This window comes from Lepisosteus oculatus, chromosome 24 (assembly GCF_040954835.1).
Source record: "Lepisosteus oculatus isolate fLepOcu1 chromosome 24, fLepOcu1.hap2, whole genome shotgun sequence".
Taxonomy (NCBI): domain Eukaryota; kingdom Metazoa; phylum Chordata; class Actinopteri; order Semionotiformes; family Lepisosteidae; genus Lepisosteus; species Lepisosteus oculatus.
This window is the reverse complement of record NC_090719.1, coordinates 3,646,986-3,666,572: the sequence shown is the minus strand read 5'-3', so window position 1 is coordinate 3,666,572 and position 19,587 is coordinate 3,646,986. Positions and strand designations below refer to the sequence as shown.

Sequence of the window (19,587 nt, the reverse complement as noted above, 5' to 3'; positions counted from 1 at the left end):
AACGTCATTTCCATTTACAAATAATAATTTTAGTCTAACTGATAATCTTTGCTTCCACATGTCTGTTAAAAACGAGAGCCATACTCTCCTATATCCGTCTCTTTAAATACACGCGGCTCTCTGGCACTCAACTTGAAAGCTTGTTGCTATGTACCTGACGTCATCCATAACAACAGGAGAGGCAGGTTTCCTAAAATCCAAAGCGCTCGCTGGGTCTTCTCCATGTAAAGAGAAGGGGAAAAAAAAGTTTCCGAAACTTTTAAATCGCCACCACGATGCCCCCGAAGAAGAAGGGAAAGAAAAGCGGAGAGCAAGCAAGTAAAAAGGAGAAGGATGGACACGGTCCCGGAGCTGGGAGCCTGGAGGAGCCGCTGTCGGAGCTCAGTAAGGAGTTTTACCGGGTGCAGATCCGGGACCTGGAGGACAGGCTGGAGAGGTGAGCGACCGCTTTGCTGTTTAAATCTCCCGAAGCAACAACAGCAGAGCTACAATGGCTGATAAGCTGGAAAATGAGCAGAGTATTCAGCAGATATTAGATCACTGTGCACGCTGAACGTAAGCATATGGCAGTGATAAAGGATACTGGTAACAGATTTAGCAATAGTGCAGGGCTTATTATTTAGAATACCACACATCTCGTTTTCTTCTGTGTTTTTCGTTGGTGTAAACCACCGTCTGCACGTTGTCCGAATGGCTAGACGGTTAGACATGGCTTTCCCTGCAGCGAAGGAACAGTTTGAAAGTGGAGCCGACACTGAAGAAGGGCTAGAGAGCCGCTCTCTACTTCAATCCCATCGCTTCAAGCCCGAAAGTTTGACCGGCCAGACTCTTTGGCGTATATAAGAACATATAAGATATATATATATACACGTCCAGATAAGGACTTACAGTTGTATTTGAGATTTTGTGCATTAACCGAGCCTTTGTGTTTAACATCGCTGCTGTGTACCTTGGAACATATTACTATATTGTCATGTTATACAATATTGATTATATATCGTATATAATGCTATTATTATTAATTCCTTACACTTATCGTGCTTTTCTGGACACTTCACTCAAAGCACTGTACAGGTAAAGGGGAATCCCACTACCGCCACCAATGTGCAGCCCCACCTGGATGATGCGCCGGTCCGCTCCCCACACACCAGCTCTCAGTGGGGAGGAGAGCAGAGTGATGGAGCCAGTTCAGAGACGGGGGTTATTAGGAGGCCATGACCGGTAAAGGCCGGGGGGAAATTTGAAAACACCCTGGGTTTTTTTTATTGACCACAGAGAGTCAGGGTCTCAGTTTTACGTCTCATCTGAAAGACGGCGCATTTTTACAGTACAGTGTCCCTGTCAGTATACTAGGGCACTAGGACCCACACAGACCGCAGGGTGAGCGCCCCCTACTGATCCCACTAACACCTCTTCCAGCAGCAACCTTAGTTTTTCCCAGGAGGTCTCCCATCCAGGTCCTGACCAGGCTCCCACCTGCTGAACTCCAGTGGGGCTGCCAGTTATGAGTTGCAGGGTGATATAGCTCCTAACGATAAGATGATGGCCTTCCCTTGATCCCTGAATTTCTCCAGGCGCACCAGTGTCATTCGCACTGCAGCCCGGGAATGTGGAGTCCAAGACGGTCTTCCTCCTTGTTGACTCCGGTCCCCGCAGGTATCAGCGCAAGTGTGACGAGCTGGAGGTGCGCGAGAAGGACTTCGGCTCCCGCTACGAGCGCCTCGCCAAGGACAAGAGGGAGATCGTGTCCTTCCTGAAGCGCACCCTGGACCAGCGGGCCGACGAGCTGGCCGACCTCGCCGACCGGCTCCTGGGGTTGCAGCAGGCCAAGGAGGCGGAGAAGGACTCCTTCGAGGCCCAGCTGGCCCAGCTGCGCCACGAGTTCCAGGAAAGCAAGGACCAGCTGACCTCCGAGAACATGGTGCTAGGTGAGGGGGGGAGGTCCCTGGGCTCACAGATCTTGCTGCACTGTCTCCCCCTGCTGGCTGTAACAAGCTAAGCAGTCTCTGTTCTCTGATGGTGTTGTGGGCGCTTCTTCATCAGAGGAGCAGGACACAGTCTTGTGCAGATTCGGTTTTATTGAGCTCAATAATGACAGCAACGTGCCCTGGGTCTGCCCCACAGAACAGACAAACTGCGAGGGTTTCCCAGCTCTTATATGCAGTCAGAAAGGAGTCTGTTTCACAAGCTGAGTGCTTGTCCTGTTCTTTGACATGGGGGGTGGAGTATGTGTCTTCCTATGATGCAAAATATGTGAATAGCAAATCAAAAAATGGCTTTGGGATCCTTTGAGATGAAAAGCCTTCTATAAAGTTAATCAGGTTACCTAGCTGTGGGTTGAGTCAAATTCCTGCAATGGAATGGAACCTGTGCAGTGCGAGATGCTGCCTGACCTCAGCCCTACTGTACCCGCAGCGGGGAAGCTGGCCTCTCTGGAGGAGTTCAGGGTGCAGAAAGAGGAGCTGATGGCGCATCTGGCCAGCCTGGAGGAGCAGCTGACCAAACAGAAGCAAGAGCACCAGGCTGTCATCTACAACTTGGAGAGGAAGGCAGTGCTGGACAATGACAGGTCTCCGACATCCCACTCTCTTGCTGCACCTCGGCCTCGATTACTTGCAGCTGTTGAACAGATGGCAGGAGTCTGTTGCCTTCGTTAGTTAGTTATCGGCGGCAGCTGGCTGTGAAGTTTCGTATTTGATAGCCAAGTCTATTATCTATGTCTGTAAATGCAAAACACACGTTGCGTGTCACAGTCAGTCAGCTCAGTGTTATTATTTTAGTTTTCCTGAAATGCCATCCTTAATGGTAAAATGAATTAAAACAAACTCAACGGTTGTTTCCAGGAACATTTAAAATATTCAGGATATATGACACAAAGTACCATATTTCCCATCTTGCAAATACTTGTTCTGGCTACGTATTTTCTAGCAGTGGTGGAAACACGGGATCATGGTGTATCATCTTTTATAAAACGTGTTGTTACTATGAAAAAGGTCAGCTGTGTGTCCTTGGTGACCAGTTTCCATTGCATCGCCAGCCTTGCTGATGGTCGGGTTGCTCACCGTCTCCCCCTGCAGGCTGAAGAAGGAGATGCTGGTGCGGGTGGCGGCCGTGGCCGCCGAGTTCCGGCGGGTGTCGGACCGGCAGATGGCGGAGACGACGAAGAGGATGATCCGGGAAAACGCGTCGGTGACGGCCCAGCTGGGGAAGCTGTCGGACAAGAGCCTGGAGCTGCTGGAGGAGAACCAGGCCTTGAGGGAGCAGCAGGGGCAGAGCAGGCAGGAGCTGGGCGTACTGGAGCTGGGTCAGAAGGAGCTGGCCAGGAAGAGTCTCAGCAATCAGAAGGTGCCCCCTTCGGCACAGCTCCTCGGGATGAGCTTCAGCTGGCTGCATCTAGTGTGGATCAGCTCCTTTCTTTTCCATCTCTCTCATCTTTCTTGACCTTAAACCACTGTGGCCCTGAATATCCAAAAAGAATTAAATATTGAGTATGTTACATGTATATAGACATTAGTGGGAAATGCTCTAGTTGCATTAATGTTGCACTGAGAAGCTGATCTGGACAGCATTTCTCATGCAAGAGGTAACATCTTCTCCGATATTAGTCCACCTTTTGTGGAACATGGCCGTCGTTTTTGTGCGTGTGGCAGCAATTGTAAATCGGTGTAGTAGAATACCTGGGAAAGGTGTAAAAGCTTAAATAGAAGTCGGTCTTTCCAACCAAGTTTCAAGGCATCTTCAGAGCTTCCGTCAAGTGTTTATCGAAGGAGTTTATTGCAGAAGTTTTTACAGGACAACCTGTTTATTGCGTAAGAGCTTCCCTTGCCCTTCAGCTTTAAAGCATCCACAGCAGGTACCCAAATCACATCACTGGCAGCAACAGTCCTGCATGATCGTTCAAGACAGAGGTGCATGACTCCATGCCTGAAGGGTCAAAGGTCACTTGGGTCTCTCCCGCAGGATCTAAAGGACTGAAGAAAGATTGGGATCCCAATTAAATCACTAATTCTGGAAGCAAGTTGGAGTGGGTTCACTCCTATATGTAAATGCAATGTCCTACATGTAAATGTGATAGGAGGAGCTCAGATACAATGAAAACCTGCAGACATTGGCCCTCCCAGATTGCAGCTGAAGACGTGAAGAGGTTCACGCTGGGTGGTCCAACTCTGGACCTGTGACGTCTGCGGGTTTTCATTCTAACACGGCTCTTTATGGCTTAGAGCAGCTCAGTGTAGACACAAGTGGGCAAACTTAGCCACTCCTCCCAGCTCTTCAGGTCCTGCTGTGGTTTCAGTTAAAACAATCTGCAAACAGTGGCTTTCCAGGACCAAAGCTGGATGCTGCCTATATCAGCTCAGCAAAGTCTTTCTTCTAATCTTAGAAGAAACAAAAATCCTGCTGGAATGTGACCCTCAAGGGCTAAGACGTGAGACCCCAGTCTAGACACTGCGGATTGGTCTTCTTACTGTAATGCCCCCTCTGCCTGCCTCAGGTGGTGCTCATGCTGACAGAGAAGTGCAAACAGCAGCAGGCTGAGCTGGAGGAATATGCCAAGAGCCATAACGAGTACCTCCAACTGCAGGCTGACCACAAGGCCCTTCAGCAAGACGTGGAAGCTCAGAGGTAGCAGATATCCTTTTTGCAATCTGCTTGAGGATTTCAACCCTAGAAGGATTGCTTTAAAGGATCGCGAAACATTTTTGATTCCTTCCATATTGCATTTCTAATGATTGCAAATGTTTGTGTCGTGGTGACATTAGGTGGGGTCTGGAGTGAATTGTATTGCCTTTAAGTAACACTTCATGTTTTGGGCTATTGATTTTCTGCAAATTATTAGTTAATACTACCGCTTAAATGCTGACAATTATAATGACTTGATTTCAAAATGCAGTAAATGGGGTTTTAGAGAAAGGGCCCGACTCCTAGTCTTATTCCTACCGATGACTACCACCGGACTGTGTTTGTGAAGACAGGAGCTGGCCTTGGCGAGGGAGGAGAGGGAGAGGAAGAGGGTCGAGGCCGAGGAGCTGGGCAGACAGCTGGAGGGTGAGAAGGAGATCAGGGCACAGCTGCAGGGAATCCTCCAGGAGGCTGCCCATGCCCTCCAGGAGGCCTTAACGGTAAGGAAGGAACGCATCTGTTTATTCAACGAGCAAAGCTGCACTCTCTGGAAAGTCATTCAGGTATAACACTAAAAGAGTAATTTTCTATCCCATTGGTTCTCAAACCTTTTGGACCAAGTACCCCCTCTGATCAAACCTAAGCATCCAAGTACCACCTACAAGTCATCTTCTCAACTGAACCACAGACAATCTCAATGACCAACATGAGTGCACACGTGCACATGCTCACACAGATCATTTGGATCCTACCACCTTATAGCTGTTTTCCAACGCTTCCCAACACTAGCAGGGCTGTCTGTGTCAGGTTCAGCAGCAGAGCTAGTGTCGGTGGCTGATGTATAATCCTCTTCGTTCTCAACGGGTGTGCGTGATCTATCAGAGCTGGCGTTGGTACTCTTGGCGTCTATTCCTTTCAGCCCTGACATAATGCTTGGTTTTTGCGAAGTATTCATTTTTGATCGTTCTGTCGGCAGATGTGGCATTAAACTGTGTCTCTGAAAGCTCCAGAGGAGTATGAACACTCAAGTATTCGTGCGCGCTGTACTGACGTAGCTAAGTACGTAGGCTGCATTTTTGACACATAAACTAATTTTATTAAAACAGAAATTATGTAAACCCTTCTCAAGCTTTCTGAAACCAATTAAGTGAATTACAGATGAAAAACGTACAAGTTTAATTATTATATTTTTCAGTCCCAATTTCTCAGTGCACACAACAAATTTCCAGGGTCATCTGGCGTACCACCTGAGGGCACTCCGGGTACAGTGGTACGCGTACCACAGTTTGAGAACCACTGACTCTATCCTCTTACTTGTAAATCAGCTTCCAAGGGAGGCAAGTAAAATTAGCCTTGCTAGGAAATCACTTGATTTGAACAGGTTGTCAAGTCCCAAGCCTGCCACTGTTGAATGATGGCCAACACACTGTGCTGTGACAAAACAGTAGTGCCCCTTTAACACTGTTAGGGACATTATAAATCAGTATGGAGGGATCAAAAGTTCCCTGTGAAAGCTGGGGTTGATAAATGCTCTTGGCTTACAGGAGGCGCCCAGCAAGGAGGCAGATGCAGAGCTCGCCGCCCTCGTGCGCCGAAGTCAGATGATGCAGAAGCTCTTAACCCTGCTGGATAGCGCCGCCCTGCTGGGGATAGGTCCCACCCTGCAGGAGTTCAGAAAGGACGCGGCCTGCTTCCGCGAATACAAAACCGGCCCCGAGAGGTACGTACTGTACCATCTCCGATGCAAAAGGGGCACCGTCTCCATAAAGATCATTACGGTTGGAGGAGAAACATATGACAGTGAGTCACGTCACTGGTGTGGAAACACAGTGTGTTTCAAGAGTAGCCTTTTCATTTACGAGGGTCAGAATAATAAAGTGAATGTCTTCTCTTCTGCAGGGCTGGGATTCTCTCTCCCTTGCTCAAGGCGCCGAAACTCCTGCCCCACTACAGGATAGGGGATCTGGGGCTGGTGCCCCGGCCCAAGCAAACCCTCAACACTGCCTTGTCCAAAGTAGGGCCGCTATCCAGCAGCACCCGGTTCAACCTGCAGAGACGGCCTCCTGGCCAGCCCACAGAGGTAACCACGAGATTCTGCGTGAGGCCCCACAGTGGGCAATCAGGACGATTTCGTTTCTGGCTGCTGATGAGAATTAAAACTGAGCTCCGAAGCACAGCATGTAAAAACCGTGCTCAGGAGGGTTAGGCCAGCCACTTATTCAAGTAAACCAGGATGACAGGACTGCGGTTGAACACGTTTCCTGCACGGAATTGCATTGAGCCAGCGGAGAAGGCGGATCTTGGCAGGGTGGTACACGTAAATTCCTTAATACAACATTCAGGAACGGAATTCATTAAATTGTTCATTAAAAGTTGCACGTTTCGGCCTGGAACAAGATGTGGGGAGGTTTTCCAGCCCGTACAGGCGAACTCCTGGTGTAACGATGAGGACACGCAATCTAATCGGGGTCTTTGACATCTGCGACGAACGCAACAGGACTGCAACCCATTAAAACAAATACTAAAGCAGTACCGATGCCATAAACTCCTTCAAGAGAATGGGATAAATGGATATCGAAAGCAAAATGGAGTTTCTTTAATAAAAAGGGCTTTTCTGTTAATCAAGTTCCTCTTTGAAAGAACCGAGTACCTCTGAGTACCTCGGTACTGTTGTCTTTGTGCACTGTCTATTCTGGTTTCTTTTGTATTGTGTGCAATTCTTTGCACTCCATTTATAATTGTATTTCTTGTGTTGTATTATTGTATTATTACGTTGTACTGTGCTTGGTTCATTGTGCCTGGCTGCTGGTGCTGTTGCAATGCAATTTATTGCAATGCAGTTAGGGGATTAATAAAGTATCTATCTGTTTTATACTCTCTCCATCTCAGGACACAGCTGCTCCAGAGAAACCAGCAGTTGCAGCAGCAGGGGGTGCCGCAGTCCTCCTCCCTGAAACCAGCTTGCTACCTCCCCTCCTCAGGGCTAAATGACTGGAGCTCTGCCGCCTTTCCCTTCCTTCCTGTGATCCAGTACTACTGAAACCCCTTTCACAGCCCCAGCTGTAGTGCCCAGGTATTTAAGTGTTGCCTCGCAACGTTAGCCCGCTGTATAGCATTGAAGATTTAAACACTGTGAAAGGTTATAAATAATGAATAAAAAAAAGATATGGAAGCAAAGAATATTTTTGAATATTTCTCCAACTTTAACCTAAGAAGGCATTTATACTTAACATATTATAGTTTTGTTAATCTCGGAAGACGAGTGAGTCAGGCCGAAATAAGATGACAAAGTTTGAGCTTCCTGGGTTCAGATGACTTTGTAAAACAGCTTTAGATGTTTTTATTGTACCCTGCCTCTTAAATTTTCTCACTAAGTCCCCCCCCCCCCCCAGAAGTCTTTCTTGGTTCATTCTGCTTTTTCTCATTTATGGTCATTTTGTATTGTTTCAATTTTTCAGATACAATCAGATATAAAAATAATCATAGTATTGCAATACTTTAACAACAGAAGGCCTCATCACAACTATAAGGAGGTAGGATTGTTGCAATTGCAAAGCCACAGATCATTATGATCAGAACAGTAGTATCATTATACTCTTTTCTCTAACTGTTCTTCATCAGGACTGTCTTCTTCTGTGCACAATGAGACCAGAGTCTTCAATTGCTTTTTCTGTACTACTGAGTCAGTATGTTTTCTTTTGCTCGATTTCTGCTTGCAACATTCCTTGCAGCCTTATGGCACTATATCCAGGCCCACCAGCATCTCCACCATGGGTTTTGCAGTTCAGGTTTTCTCTGCGACACTGCCCCCTTGTGGTGGAGTTTTGAGCTGCAGCTGTGTGTCTGTTCTGTGCTCTGTGAGGTGTCTCAGGAGAAGGTCCACGCTCTGTTCCTGCACCACCCTCAGTATTTCCCGTTCCTCCTTGGAAAACCTTCCCAAGACGTGGCACTCCACAGACAGCTTGCCCACAGGCCGGCCAATACCAATTCTCAGCCGGGGCATCACCTCAAAAGCAAACACCGGTACTTAGAGGGTCATTGCATCCACAGTGAAGACATTGTTTGATAAAGATCTGCTGTCGTTATGCTTTAGCTCTTGTAAGAGAGACGTATCAGAGTATGAATTCAAATCCTTCTAATTTGGGGAAGCAAACATCAATTTCTGTATCATATTCTTTATTTTTGTGTTTAGTGTAGAATTAACTCCCTCACCTTAAATGGTAATTAAGTCATTTTCTTTATTAGATCCTACTTTAGCACAGCTTGCTCACTGCCCTCTGGATGTAGGATACTATTTTTACCATGAACCATACTCATTTAAAAAGACAGTAATGTGGTTTTGTTTATTGTACACTACCTATGCATTCTGTTAAAAAGATGTTTATGCACATATGTGATCATAAGCCTCTGTGAAACGTCTGGGCTGGATCTGAAATGCTCGTCTACTTACATCAGTTTTCAGACACTCGATGCAAGAACGCACGCCGTTGTGACCCCTGCAAATCGAAAAAAAAAAAACGCTGCTGATCCGGACACTCCACTCAAAATACTTTACAGTAGTGGGGATCCCACTACCGCCACCAGTGTGCAGCCCCACCTGGATGATGCGCCAGTACACACCAGCTCTTGGTGGGGAGCAGAGCAGAGTGATGGAGCCAGTTCAGAGATGGGGATTATTAGGAGGCCATGATTGGTGAAGGCCAGGGAGGAAATTGGTCAGGATACTGGAGTAACACCCCTACTCTTTTTTCGAGAAATGCCCTGGGATTTTTAATGACCACAGAGAGTCAGGACCTCAGTTTTATGTCTCATCTGAAGGATGGCGCCTTTTTTTACAGGACAGTGTCCCCATCACTATACTGGGGCATTAGTAACCACACAGACCCCTACTGAGCCCCACTTACACCTCTTCAAGCAGCAATCTTAGCTTTCCCAGGAGGTCTCCCATCCAGGTACTGGCCAGGCTCACACCTGCTGAGCTCCAGTGGGGCTGCCAGCGGTGAGCTGCAGGGTGATATGGCTGCTGCTAACACATTGTGGAATATTCGCAGTCTACCACAAAGCAGGAACAGTGTTATGAATAGCTCTTACCTAGCGCTGCCCCCGTGTTTCATTGCAAATTTCCCCAGGGGCTTGTCCAGTTCGTCGTGTATTAGAAAAACATCTTCGGGCTGGATCTGAAACTTGGCCGCTGAACACAGAGATCAGATCAGATCAGAGCGTTACAACGCTCTTAATATTTTCATTTAAATTGAGCATGACAGTGTTTAAAAAGACACAAACTACAAGGGAATATGTTTCCAAGCAGCATTTATCCTCCTGTTGCTGCAGGCTCCTTTAACTCACCTGCCTTGGCCACACTGACGCCATTGATGTTCATGAGGAGTTTGGGTCTGAGCAGCACCAGCTGGGTCTGCCCAAGCTCGGACAGGATCACCTCTCCAGACACCTGCCTGTCACCCTTCCAGCGCTCGGCCACCCCCAGCCTGCTGGCCAGAGCTGCCAGCACCTCCATGCCCACACTGTGCCGGGTGCCACCCATGCCAGGGTTGCCCAGACCCACCAGCTGCAAAAAAAATCAGATGCCAGCCATTCTTAGCAGAGAAGTTATCCGCCTGAGCCCGTAACACAGCAGACAACTGCAAGACAGGTGTGGCAGTAACGTGACACAAAATCCTAAAAAAGGTCATGAACCCAAAGGAGTTTTTCAGGATCGACAGTCAAACACAGACTAAAATGCACAAGTGGAAAAGGGGGGAGTGCGCACAAGATGGAGGGCAGGGGGCACTACTTTACACAAAGGATTGTAGGAGGCTGGAGCAAATTAACCCCCCCCAGCTCCTTAAGCTGACACTCAGGGAATCCTTCAAGAAGTGGGTGTCAGAGACCCTCTTCCTCCTCTCATCTGTAACTTATCTCAGGAGTTTGCAATTTCCAAGAAATTGTTGTGCGCCTTGTTAAGATCTATAGGATGAGCACCCATACCACAGCCAGTCAATCAGCTCAGAGCAACACTCCCGAGAAACGGTCCCATTCATATCTTTCTGTGGTGTGAGTTTTTGCCCTTTGGCTCTGCACGAAGCCCGAATTAGGGTTTATGATGGCACCAGTCTCGTCGGGTTCTTAATCTTCAAATGTAACGCCAGTGTTTTAGTGAAGGATCTTCACGTGTTTTTTGATTATCGAAAGTACGAGTCGGAGGAACACAATTATTGAAAGCCCACTTGTCAGAGGAGGTGGTTTGATAAATATCTATCGCATTCCAATACGGAACACACCATAGGCTTCCTGCAGTTGTAAATGTCCTGGAAAATGACATCTCCTGTTACCGTTCGACAGCTATTTATTAGTAGCATCTGGATACGCCAAAGGTCCCATTTAGAATTGGATGTTCTATACAATACTAACATTTAGTTTCGTTTATACTATTCAACATCAAAAAGTATTTAACGAAGAGTATTTAAACGGTAAATTAGAGACACATTTTACAGCCTATGTTCAGATGACACTACAGCTTCACCGTCCATCCTTTTTCGTTGTGCTGCTTAACCTAGTGGGGATTGCGGACTACAGCTCGTGTTTACAAAAAAAAAATACGAGATATCTACAAATATCAGAATAGTAAAAAATGTTCTTTGATCTCACCAGTCTGCGGCGCATTTTAGGATTCAGAGACAAGTCCCTACTCAGTCTCTGTGAAAAAGGTTTATACAGTAAAACCAAGTTCATAAACCTTGTTATCCAACGCCTCATGCTGAGTGAAAGGATAAGGTAAACCGTCTTAAATAAAAATTGCAACAGACGCTGCAATTTATGAGTAACGAACATGTGAATGATCCGAATTACTCATACTACTGTACCTCTAACCTACATCGAATTCTGTCGCATGATTATGACGTCTTTAACAAGCGACGCGATGACTGGTACAGGGTTGTGAAAATACGGTTTTAAGATTTAGAGAGAAAACCTGGAATCTTGTATTTCCAGATGCTTGTATAATTATACAAGCAAAACAGGAGTTAGGTACTGTATGATGACACTGCAAAAAAAGTAAATACAAAGGGCACATGGTTATATGGCGAAAATATGAGGTATGATCAGATGAAGCAGAATAGAAAAGAGAAGAGAAATGATTCAGAAACAAATCCTTTAATATAATTTACAACTGTTTTTACTTTCAGTAGCATCAGTCCTGGTTTGCCTTTTTTGTTTTGTAAGTCAAAGGGACGGATTCTACTGTGAAACAATATCAAGTGGACTTATTGAACTCAAGGGCTGTTTATTGTTCCACTCGAACACTCCACCAAATATTTGAACTTTTAATACGCACAACGATACATTTAATTTGAACTCCCTGATTGTTTTCAGCTCCTAATGGCCATTTATATTTTAACTCATGCATTTTAACTCAAGAGACGTAAAAGTTCCAGTCACTGAGATGAGGTTGGGCTTCTAACTAGGCAATTTCTTTATTATTTAAATCAAGATCTCATCTAAACACCAGCAGGTGTGGGGTTCTGTACAACTAGGACTGAGAAACTGTGGTCAGACAAACCACATGAATACAGGGGCATTAGGACCTGGTGGGGCTGGTACATTCCTTTGGCTCTATCTGGTTGGGCAAGACACACCTGTGGTGATTGTTTTTTACCTGACAAAACTTCCCTGTCAGGCTAGCCAGCCAAGCATAGCATCTGAGTCCTGTTGAGGGTTGTAAGGTTTTGCTGCCTTGAGTCTTCCAATCCTACTTACAACCAGTAAGTGATACAAACTGGAAGTGTCTGTCATACAACAGACAGAATATCAGTACCTGTGTTGCCCAAGCAAATAGAATTTACTCCTGTAAGTATTAAAATGTTGTTTACTAGGTGGTTTGTGGTGGTGCTTTTACTTTTCCTTCTCTGTAGGCTTTCCTCACAATTGTCTGGTTGTGATGCACTTTTCTGTTGAGGAAGTGAGGAATGTAGCACAGACCCAAAGTTTCACATTGCAAGCACGCAAGTGGTGTGTACGTGGTCTGGGGCTGCCTTTACAAGTAAACTTAGATAACGGGCATCTCTACAACGCGTTTATTTCCAGTAGGATGCTGGTTGGTGTGTGAATAACTGTCTCCTTAAATAATCTGTAAAAATGTAGTCTGGAAAGTACCAAGTGATCTGCAACAGGGATCTTGAATTCTGGAGAATGTTTTCCAGGTTTTAAAAGATTAGACACTTAGATCAAGTTATTGGCCAATTAAACAAGTCATTTGTTAGGTAACTTTAGTCCTTCAGGGCATTTTTTCCCCGAATAATCACTACATGTGGCAGCATGGTGACACAGTGATTAGCACTGCTGTCTCGCAGTGCTGGAGCCCTGGGTTAAATTCCACACCAGGGGGTACTATCTGTGTGGAATTTGTATGTTCTCCCTGTGTTTGTGTCTCTCCACTGGGTGCTTCTGGTTAACTCCTGCAGTCCAGATATACTGGCAGTTTAACTGAGCACGTTCAGCAATAGACTGATCCATCCACGGTGCGACAGGGAGCGCTACAGGAGGTCATTCTTGCCTTCTGCCATGAGACTGTACAACGCATCCACTGTGTGTCTGGACAGAGGCAACACTGACAGTGACCTGTTTCTGGCCTGAACAGTAAACTGCTACATCTGTTCTTTTTCTTTTTCCCGTTTACAACCGTTTTTGTGCAATATATGCCAGGGACCTGTGCAATACATTTATATTTATATTGTGCAATGTGACTTTTTTGTGTACTGTTCTGGTTTGTTCTTTGTGTGTTCTCTTCTTAGTGCACTTCTCACTGTACTGGTTGTATTGTATTATTATTATTATTATTATTGTTGTTGTTGTTGTTGTATCATTCGTTACACTGTTGCTGTGTTAAGCTGCTGTTGCACTGCAATTTCCCTCACGGGATCAATAAAGTATACATCTATCCATCTATCCATCTGTGTTCGGGGATAAGTTCACCTGGTGTGAATGTATACATGTTGTTTTTTTGTTTTTGTGTGTCTGCCTTGTGATGGTTTGGCATCCAGTCCAGGGTGTATCCTGCCTTGTGCCCGTTGCTTGCTGGGATATACTCCAGTTCCCCTGAAACCCTGTAATGAATACAGCAGTTAGAAAATGGATGGATGGATGGAAGGATGATCTCCAAATTTCTTATTAAATCACCTGCTTAACCAATTACAGTTAAATTATTCCAGTTCCATAGGAACTGAAGACTTAGTGACAATCTATCAATTTAACTGTATCTCTACAAGCGCAGGACTGGTGACCCCCTTGGTCTATAATTTGGTGTCATTCTGCAAGGATGTGTCAAGAATACATTTTTAAAACAATTTGGTGGTTCAAAGCAAAAGTAATTATGATTTTTCCCCACACCTGAAAGCAAACGTTTTATTAAGCGTTTGACTTCATTCTCTTTTTGTGTTTTAAAGCTTGAGAAAAATTAAGAAAATGTTGTACTGTCTCCTTTGAGAACTGTATAGCCCTTAAGTGGAGTTAATGAATCCATCTGTACTACAGCTAGCGATATCACAGTATAATTAATGTTTACCACATGCAGTACTTACTTGTCACAGAATTGTTGGGTCAGGTGGCATAACATGTTCAAGCAAACTCGTCGTTTTGGATAAACGAAGAACTAAATAAATTGGTAATATGATTTGTGGGGGGAAAAAGCCTGAAGCAGCTCATGGGATAGAGAGATCTGTCTTTCTGAAGTGCTGCTGAGCCTTGAACATGTTTCACGGTCGCTCGAGAACAGTTCTGCGTGTTCGCTCACAGCACGGTGCCGATATACTGTGTCTTTGTTTTGAATGTCGTGCTGTTTGTTATCGGGTGCGCCACATGCAAATTCGGAAAAATCAGAAGACTGACACCTCATAGTAGTTGTGTTTATTCACCAAAGCACCGGCCAAAGATCGACACAGGCTCTTGCTCCTCTTTCTGATCAATCTTTCTCTCGTGCCCTTTTCCCTTGTTTACCTGGGAGATCCCTTGACTCCATCTGCTGTACCTTTTCTTTAGCCCTGGTTGCCTGCACAGGTCTTTCCTTTATGTAAGATGACCCCGTCTGTTGTGGAGTTGCCCGGTTCTGTTGTCTGAGAGATGGGTGATTGTTTGGCTTCCTCTCCATAATAGAGCAGGTGACACGAAACCTGCCCTTGTCGTCCGCTGCCTTATTTTCTGCGAACTGATTTCACGGCCCTCCCCAGCACTCTGACACTGTAGAAGAACAAAGTCCTGTCAGCAGATCTGTTTTCCTTTGGTGTTCTGTTACCATGTGGGTAAAGTTGTGGGCGATCTGTTTGTCACGCACCGAGAGAGACGGGTTTGAGACAGGTGGCTGTTAAGACAGCTCCTACAAAGCTGAAGTGATCTCATTATTAATTGACTTGACTGTTTTGCTGATCGAAAACGAAGCAACGATTTAAAATTAAAAATTTGGTACCCCTTTGCACGCCTGGTTGCGTACCAGTGCAATGCAAGTAAAACATTTGACGTGGAGATACAGTAGCAGTGTCTGCACCTGAGATTCGAACCCACATCCCTAGAGTCAGGAGTCCAAGCTGCCCTAACCTGTATTCCATGCTAATATTGGCTTGCATTGATAGTGACATATACTGTAAGTCTAACTCGCCAAACAGAAATTATGCACCAGGAACCTTTCTGATCGCGCACATCTTTCTGTCTTGGAGCCTCTATGATAAGCTTTGATTAGTTTTATTTTTACTTGATTGCTTTACCGCTGCCAGCAGGTATATCACCCTGCAGCTCTCAACTGGCTGCCCACTGGAGCTCTGCAGGGTTGAGGCTGGCCAGTAACTGGATGGGAGACCTCCTGGGAAAGCTATGGTTGCTGCTGGAAGAGGTGTTAGTGGGACCAGTAGGGGGCGGCCTGTGTGGGTCCTAATGCCCCAGTATAGTGGTGGGGACACTATACTGTAGTGTGCCCTGTCTTTCGGGTGAGAAGTTAAACCAAGGTCCTGACTCTCTGTGGTCATTAAAGATCCCAGGCATTTCTCAATAAGAATAGGGAGTTATCCCGGTGTCCAGGCCAAATTTCCCCCCTTAGCCTTTACCATGACCTCCAAATTGTCCCCATGTATGATGGACTGGCGTCCTGTCCAGGGTGTACCCTGCCTTGGGCTCGTTGCTTGCCGGGTAGGCTCCGGCTTCCTGCGACGCCGTACGGTATGAAGCGGTTTGGCAAATGGCATGACATAATTTAACATTTTCCAGGACCATCACATTGACTCTATTAGATTTCGGTGTGGGCGGTGTGATGACATGGCAGACGCAGTTTCTGCTCCACAGCTCTGGATTTGCGTGAGCTCCCTATGTCTGTGTGGGTTCTCTCAAGGTGAAATTTTGTCTATCAGTTTCCCAGACCTTTTTTAACGGTTTGGATTGTTTTGGACTCATTTTGTTTAGTTTGAGGAACATTGTTTTTAAATCTGATGCTTGGAACTCTTCAGAGACAGATTGCAGGATTGCTCTGTTAAAGCCCTAGCTAGGGTTAGGGTTAGCATTTCCACACTCCTTAGACATTTTTACGCGAAGTGCTGGATTTGGGGTCCCAAGGGAACCTTAGGATGAGTGATAGTTAACTCCTAACTTTTTTTAAGAGACTCTGGGCTCCTTTGGTGTATAATGCTGCCCTTCGTAAACATATTCGAAATCTGAGTCCGATCAAAAGTTTTAAGACAATTTGTTCCACTCAAGTCCATTCTTTCCCAAAGTTTCTTTCAACAGCTTTGATTGTTTTAGGCTCATACATTTGGGTTTGTGGAAGGGTGAAAAATCTGATTTTCTCCTACAGTCCTGAGACCTACTGTCAAAATGAATTTTCTTCAAAAAGTGGCCTTGTGTTGTCTGTGTGTCTGTGCATGCGTGCTCAATGATGACTAGTATTCTGTCTGGGAACAAGTTATAGGTTTATTCCCTGCTGAAAAAAAGAAGAAAGAAAATGCAACATTTCGGCCATGGAGCCTTCTTCAGGTGTGAGAAAGACAAGGCAGTAGGCAAAGGTAAAGTAGTGGGAGAACAAAGGCTGGGAGAGAGGAGGAGTGAGAGGCGGGAGCAGGGGACAGAAAGAGAGGCCAATCAAGAGGTGTGAAGTCAGAATGTGTGCAGAGAGGTGTGAAATGAAACTTCCAATGAATGGAGAAATGAAGAAGAAAAGTAGTCTGTCGTTAAAAGAAGGGGGAAGGTGTGATCCTAGCTGCAGGATAATTTTGGTTTCTGTAGTCTTTCTGATGTATGAGTTCGGAAAACTGTCTTTGAGAACACAGACGGAGAGATTAGAATGGTAATCTGTAATCTGTCTGTTGCCTATATCCTCTCTTGAACTGCAGGGTTAGGCGCCAGCTTTCACTGGTATTGCATTGTGCCGGTTTGTTATTGGGGAAAATACTGTACATGGATGTGTAGACCTGAAACCGGAAATCTGGGTCATTTGGCAATCTTTCTGTTTATTACCTTCATTATTATTTTTTTTTGCCCCTTCCAGAAAATTCTGTCCGAAAGGTTCCGGGACACAGGCTGGGGGAATTGGAAATTCTCAAGGATTTGCTGTGTCCACAGAGGCTCCTGCATAGATGGCAGTGAATTCCAATGCAGCTGGTATGTTTCTGCGCAGACCTCTCCGGCATTTGTAGCTACTCTCTGATACCGTCGGTAGCAGCAGCAACCTTAAGAGTTTTCAATCCTCAGGTGTCGATTTTGTTTTTGTCGATCTCCGTTGTAATTGTTATGTAAACACAGTCAGTGATCCAACCACACTTTTGTGTATACCAACCTGTGTTATGTTGAAATAAAGTGCTTTAAAGACGGTTAATATTGAGCGGAGTGGTGGCTCTGTGGCTCAGGATCTGCGCCTGTGGCTGGGAGGTTGGTGGTTCATATTCCGCAGCCGGCAGAGGAATCCTACTCCGTTGGGCCCCTGAGCAAGGCTCTTCACCCTAGCTGCTCCAGGGGCGCTGTGTAAATGGCTGACCCTGAGCTCTGACCCCCAGCTTCTCTCCCTGTCTGTGTGTCTCATGGAGAGCAGGCTGGGGTCTGCGAAAAGACAAATTCCTAATGCAAGAAATTGTATACGGCCAATAAAGTGATCTTATCTTAATATTGAGCGTCAGTAGGTTTATCTGGAAATAGTGTATTTTGACTCCTTGACAGGTCTGGGCAAGCAGTGTGTCACCCCTGCGAGCAGGGTAGCAGGTGTCCAGAGCGACATTCCCAAAGAGACGCCCGGCTCAGGAGAGAGGAACGACGGGAGAGCTCAGCTCCCCAGCCAGCAGGAATCGGACTTCCTGCCCTCGGTGTGCCTGGCTGCCCTACTCCTGCTCATCTTCTCTGTGGTCTCGTGCGTGTTCATCTTTTCGGACCCTGGCTCGCTCCCTTCCCCACACCCGCCTGCTGTGCCCAGGCCCCCGCGCCTGGCCTCCTCCTCCGACGGGCGCCTGGCTCGCCTGCGCTTGCTGTTCCCAGGCCAGCGGGAGGCTCTGTGGCACGGCTTGGGCCTAGCCACCCGGGAAAGGCCTCTGAGCCACGCCTTGGTCCTGCTGGGCGGCCGGGAATCCCAGAACACTCTGCTCCTCTTCACCAGGAGCCTCCTGTCTGCACTGGGCGGCTGTGGGGCGCCCACCAAAACTCTGCGCCTCGGATACCTGCCTGCGGGTCAACAGGTCTTGCCCACCCAATGGGGCGCCGCGTTTACGGTCGTCGTGGAGACCATGAATGGAGTAGGAGGGGTCATGGTGGAGTTAAGGCGGGAAGGAGAGGGAAAGGCTGTTGCCTTGGTAACCACAGTTGTCATCCTTCCCGAGAGTTACAGTGCTCAAGAACAGAACCAGCTCTTAGAAGCCGGGGTCTCTGCGGTAGAAGAGTTTCTGCAAACCCTCAACCACACAGCGCCGGGCAGTGCTGGAGGTCTCAGAACGGACAAGACTGTCTTGATTGTGGAACCAGAAGGATTTCCCGACAGCCTATTTTATTGCTAGGTGTGCGCAGGAAGTATGCAGAAAATGGCAGGTGCTTTTGAAGGAGATCTTCTAGGTTTTATTTTTATAGATTTTTTTTTAACGAACCTTGTTATATACATAAAATGTGATGAAGGTAATTTTTTTTTAAGGGGGGGTGGACTTACCCCAGTATTTCTTATCCATCATTCCACTTTCTGTTGCTCTTCTCCCAACAAAGGTGGTCGATGAAATTCTGCATTCAAAGAGGTTGAGCTGGGGATCAGAGGACACTCTGATGCATTTACCCTCCCTCTAATCTTCACGTTACTGGTGTCTACAGCAGGCTAAGATGATGCAGTCACTACAGCTACTAGGGAAGTAAGTCAGGTCAGGGTGGGGTATGAGATCCGAAGTGATTTGGTCTCTTCTGGGTATCGCTTATGGCAGTGAGAGACAGAACAGTCCATAAAGATACACTGTGTATGAGTGCCCTGTGAAGACCTGGCATCACATCGGGACGTGCCCTGCCTTGCTTGCCAGTGTAGGCTCTGGTTCACCGTGACCCTGCATTGGACTCAGCGGTTTTTGATGGATTGATGCCCTGGAAACCACATGTGCAGATTTGTGTTATACATGAAATTGCCAAGTGCATTTCTCACTGGCAGGGTGAGAGAAAAGGAGCAGAAAAGAATTCTCTAGTTCTTGGTGCGGGGGGGATACAAAACAGACCTTAACTGAACAGGCAGGTTATTCATCATAATTTGTATTAACATTCGTACCTAATGAATAAACATGCAGTTTGTAATTTGGCTTTTGTTGAAAGTATTCAGCATGTGAAGGCAGCATAGACGTCGTATCATTGACTGATCACCAGTGAAAGAGGTAAGCAGCCCATAATTTTCTCTTATACCAGAACAACCCAGCTGAAGAGAGATGCATGATTATCTTAGAATATGCCTTATGTCAAATCTTCATAGGATCAAGAATGGGCTTGGAGTACTGG

General features: G+C 46.3%; 3 protein-coding genes across 4 annotated transcripts; 2 read left to right on the top strand and 1 right to left on the bottom strand.

Annotated features, from left to right (window-relative positions):
• Window positions 1-38: 38 nt before the first annotated feature.
• On the top strand, window positions 39-7,792 carry cfap157 (cilia and flagella associated protein 157). Its single transcript, XM_069183198.1, has 9 exons — window positions 39-436; window positions 1,657-1,928; window positions 2,416-2,569; window positions 3,078-3,345; window positions 4,493-4,623; window positions 4,970-5,120; window positions 6,165-6,340; window positions 6,520-6,700; window positions 7,510-7,792. Exons 1-9 carry the CDS (start codon window positions 276-278, stop codon window positions 7,609-7,611), a joined length of 1,596 nt encoding a protein of 531 aa, XP_069039299.1. The 5' UTR covers window positions 39-275; the 3' UTR covers window positions 7,612-7,792.
• Window positions 7,793-8,029: 237 nt separating this feature from the next.
• On the bottom strand, window positions 8,030-11,496 carry ptrh1 (peptidyl-tRNA hydrolase 1 homolog). Its single transcript, XM_069183199.1, has 5 exons — window positions 11,266-11,496; window positions 9,967-10,186; window positions 9,712-9,811; window positions 9,071-9,116; window positions 8,030-8,626 (listed from the first exon to the last, which is right to left on the bottom strand). The coding sequence occupies exons 1-5, from the start codon at window positions 11,446-11,448 to the stop codon at window positions 8,405-8,407; spliced, it is 771 nt and encodes a 256-aa protein (XP_069039300.1). The 5' UTR covers window positions 11,449-11,496; the 3' UTR covers window positions 8,030-8,404.
• An 824-nt stretch (window positions 11,497-12,320) lies between these two features.
• LOC138224994 (uncharacterized) lies at window positions 12,321-19,389 on the top strand. 2 transcript variants are annotated; one of them, XM_069183436.1, is made up of 4 exons: window positions 12,321-12,462; window positions 16,553-16,652; window positions 17,135-17,247; window positions 17,800-19,389. In XM_069183436.1, the coding sequence occupies exons 3-4, from the start codon at window positions 17,223-17,225 to the stop codon at window positions 18,621-18,623; spliced, it is 849 nt and encodes a 282-aa protein (XP_069039537.1). In that variant the 5' UTR covers window positions 12,321-12,462; window positions 16,553-16,652; window positions 17,135-17,222; the 3' UTR covers window positions 18,624-19,389. The 2 variants fall into 2 exon arrangements, with proteins under 2 accessions (XP_069039537.1, XP_069039536.1); XM_069183435.1 differs by lacking the exon at window positions 16,553-16,652.
• The last annotated feature ends 198 nt before the right edge of the window (window positions 19,390-19,587 follow it).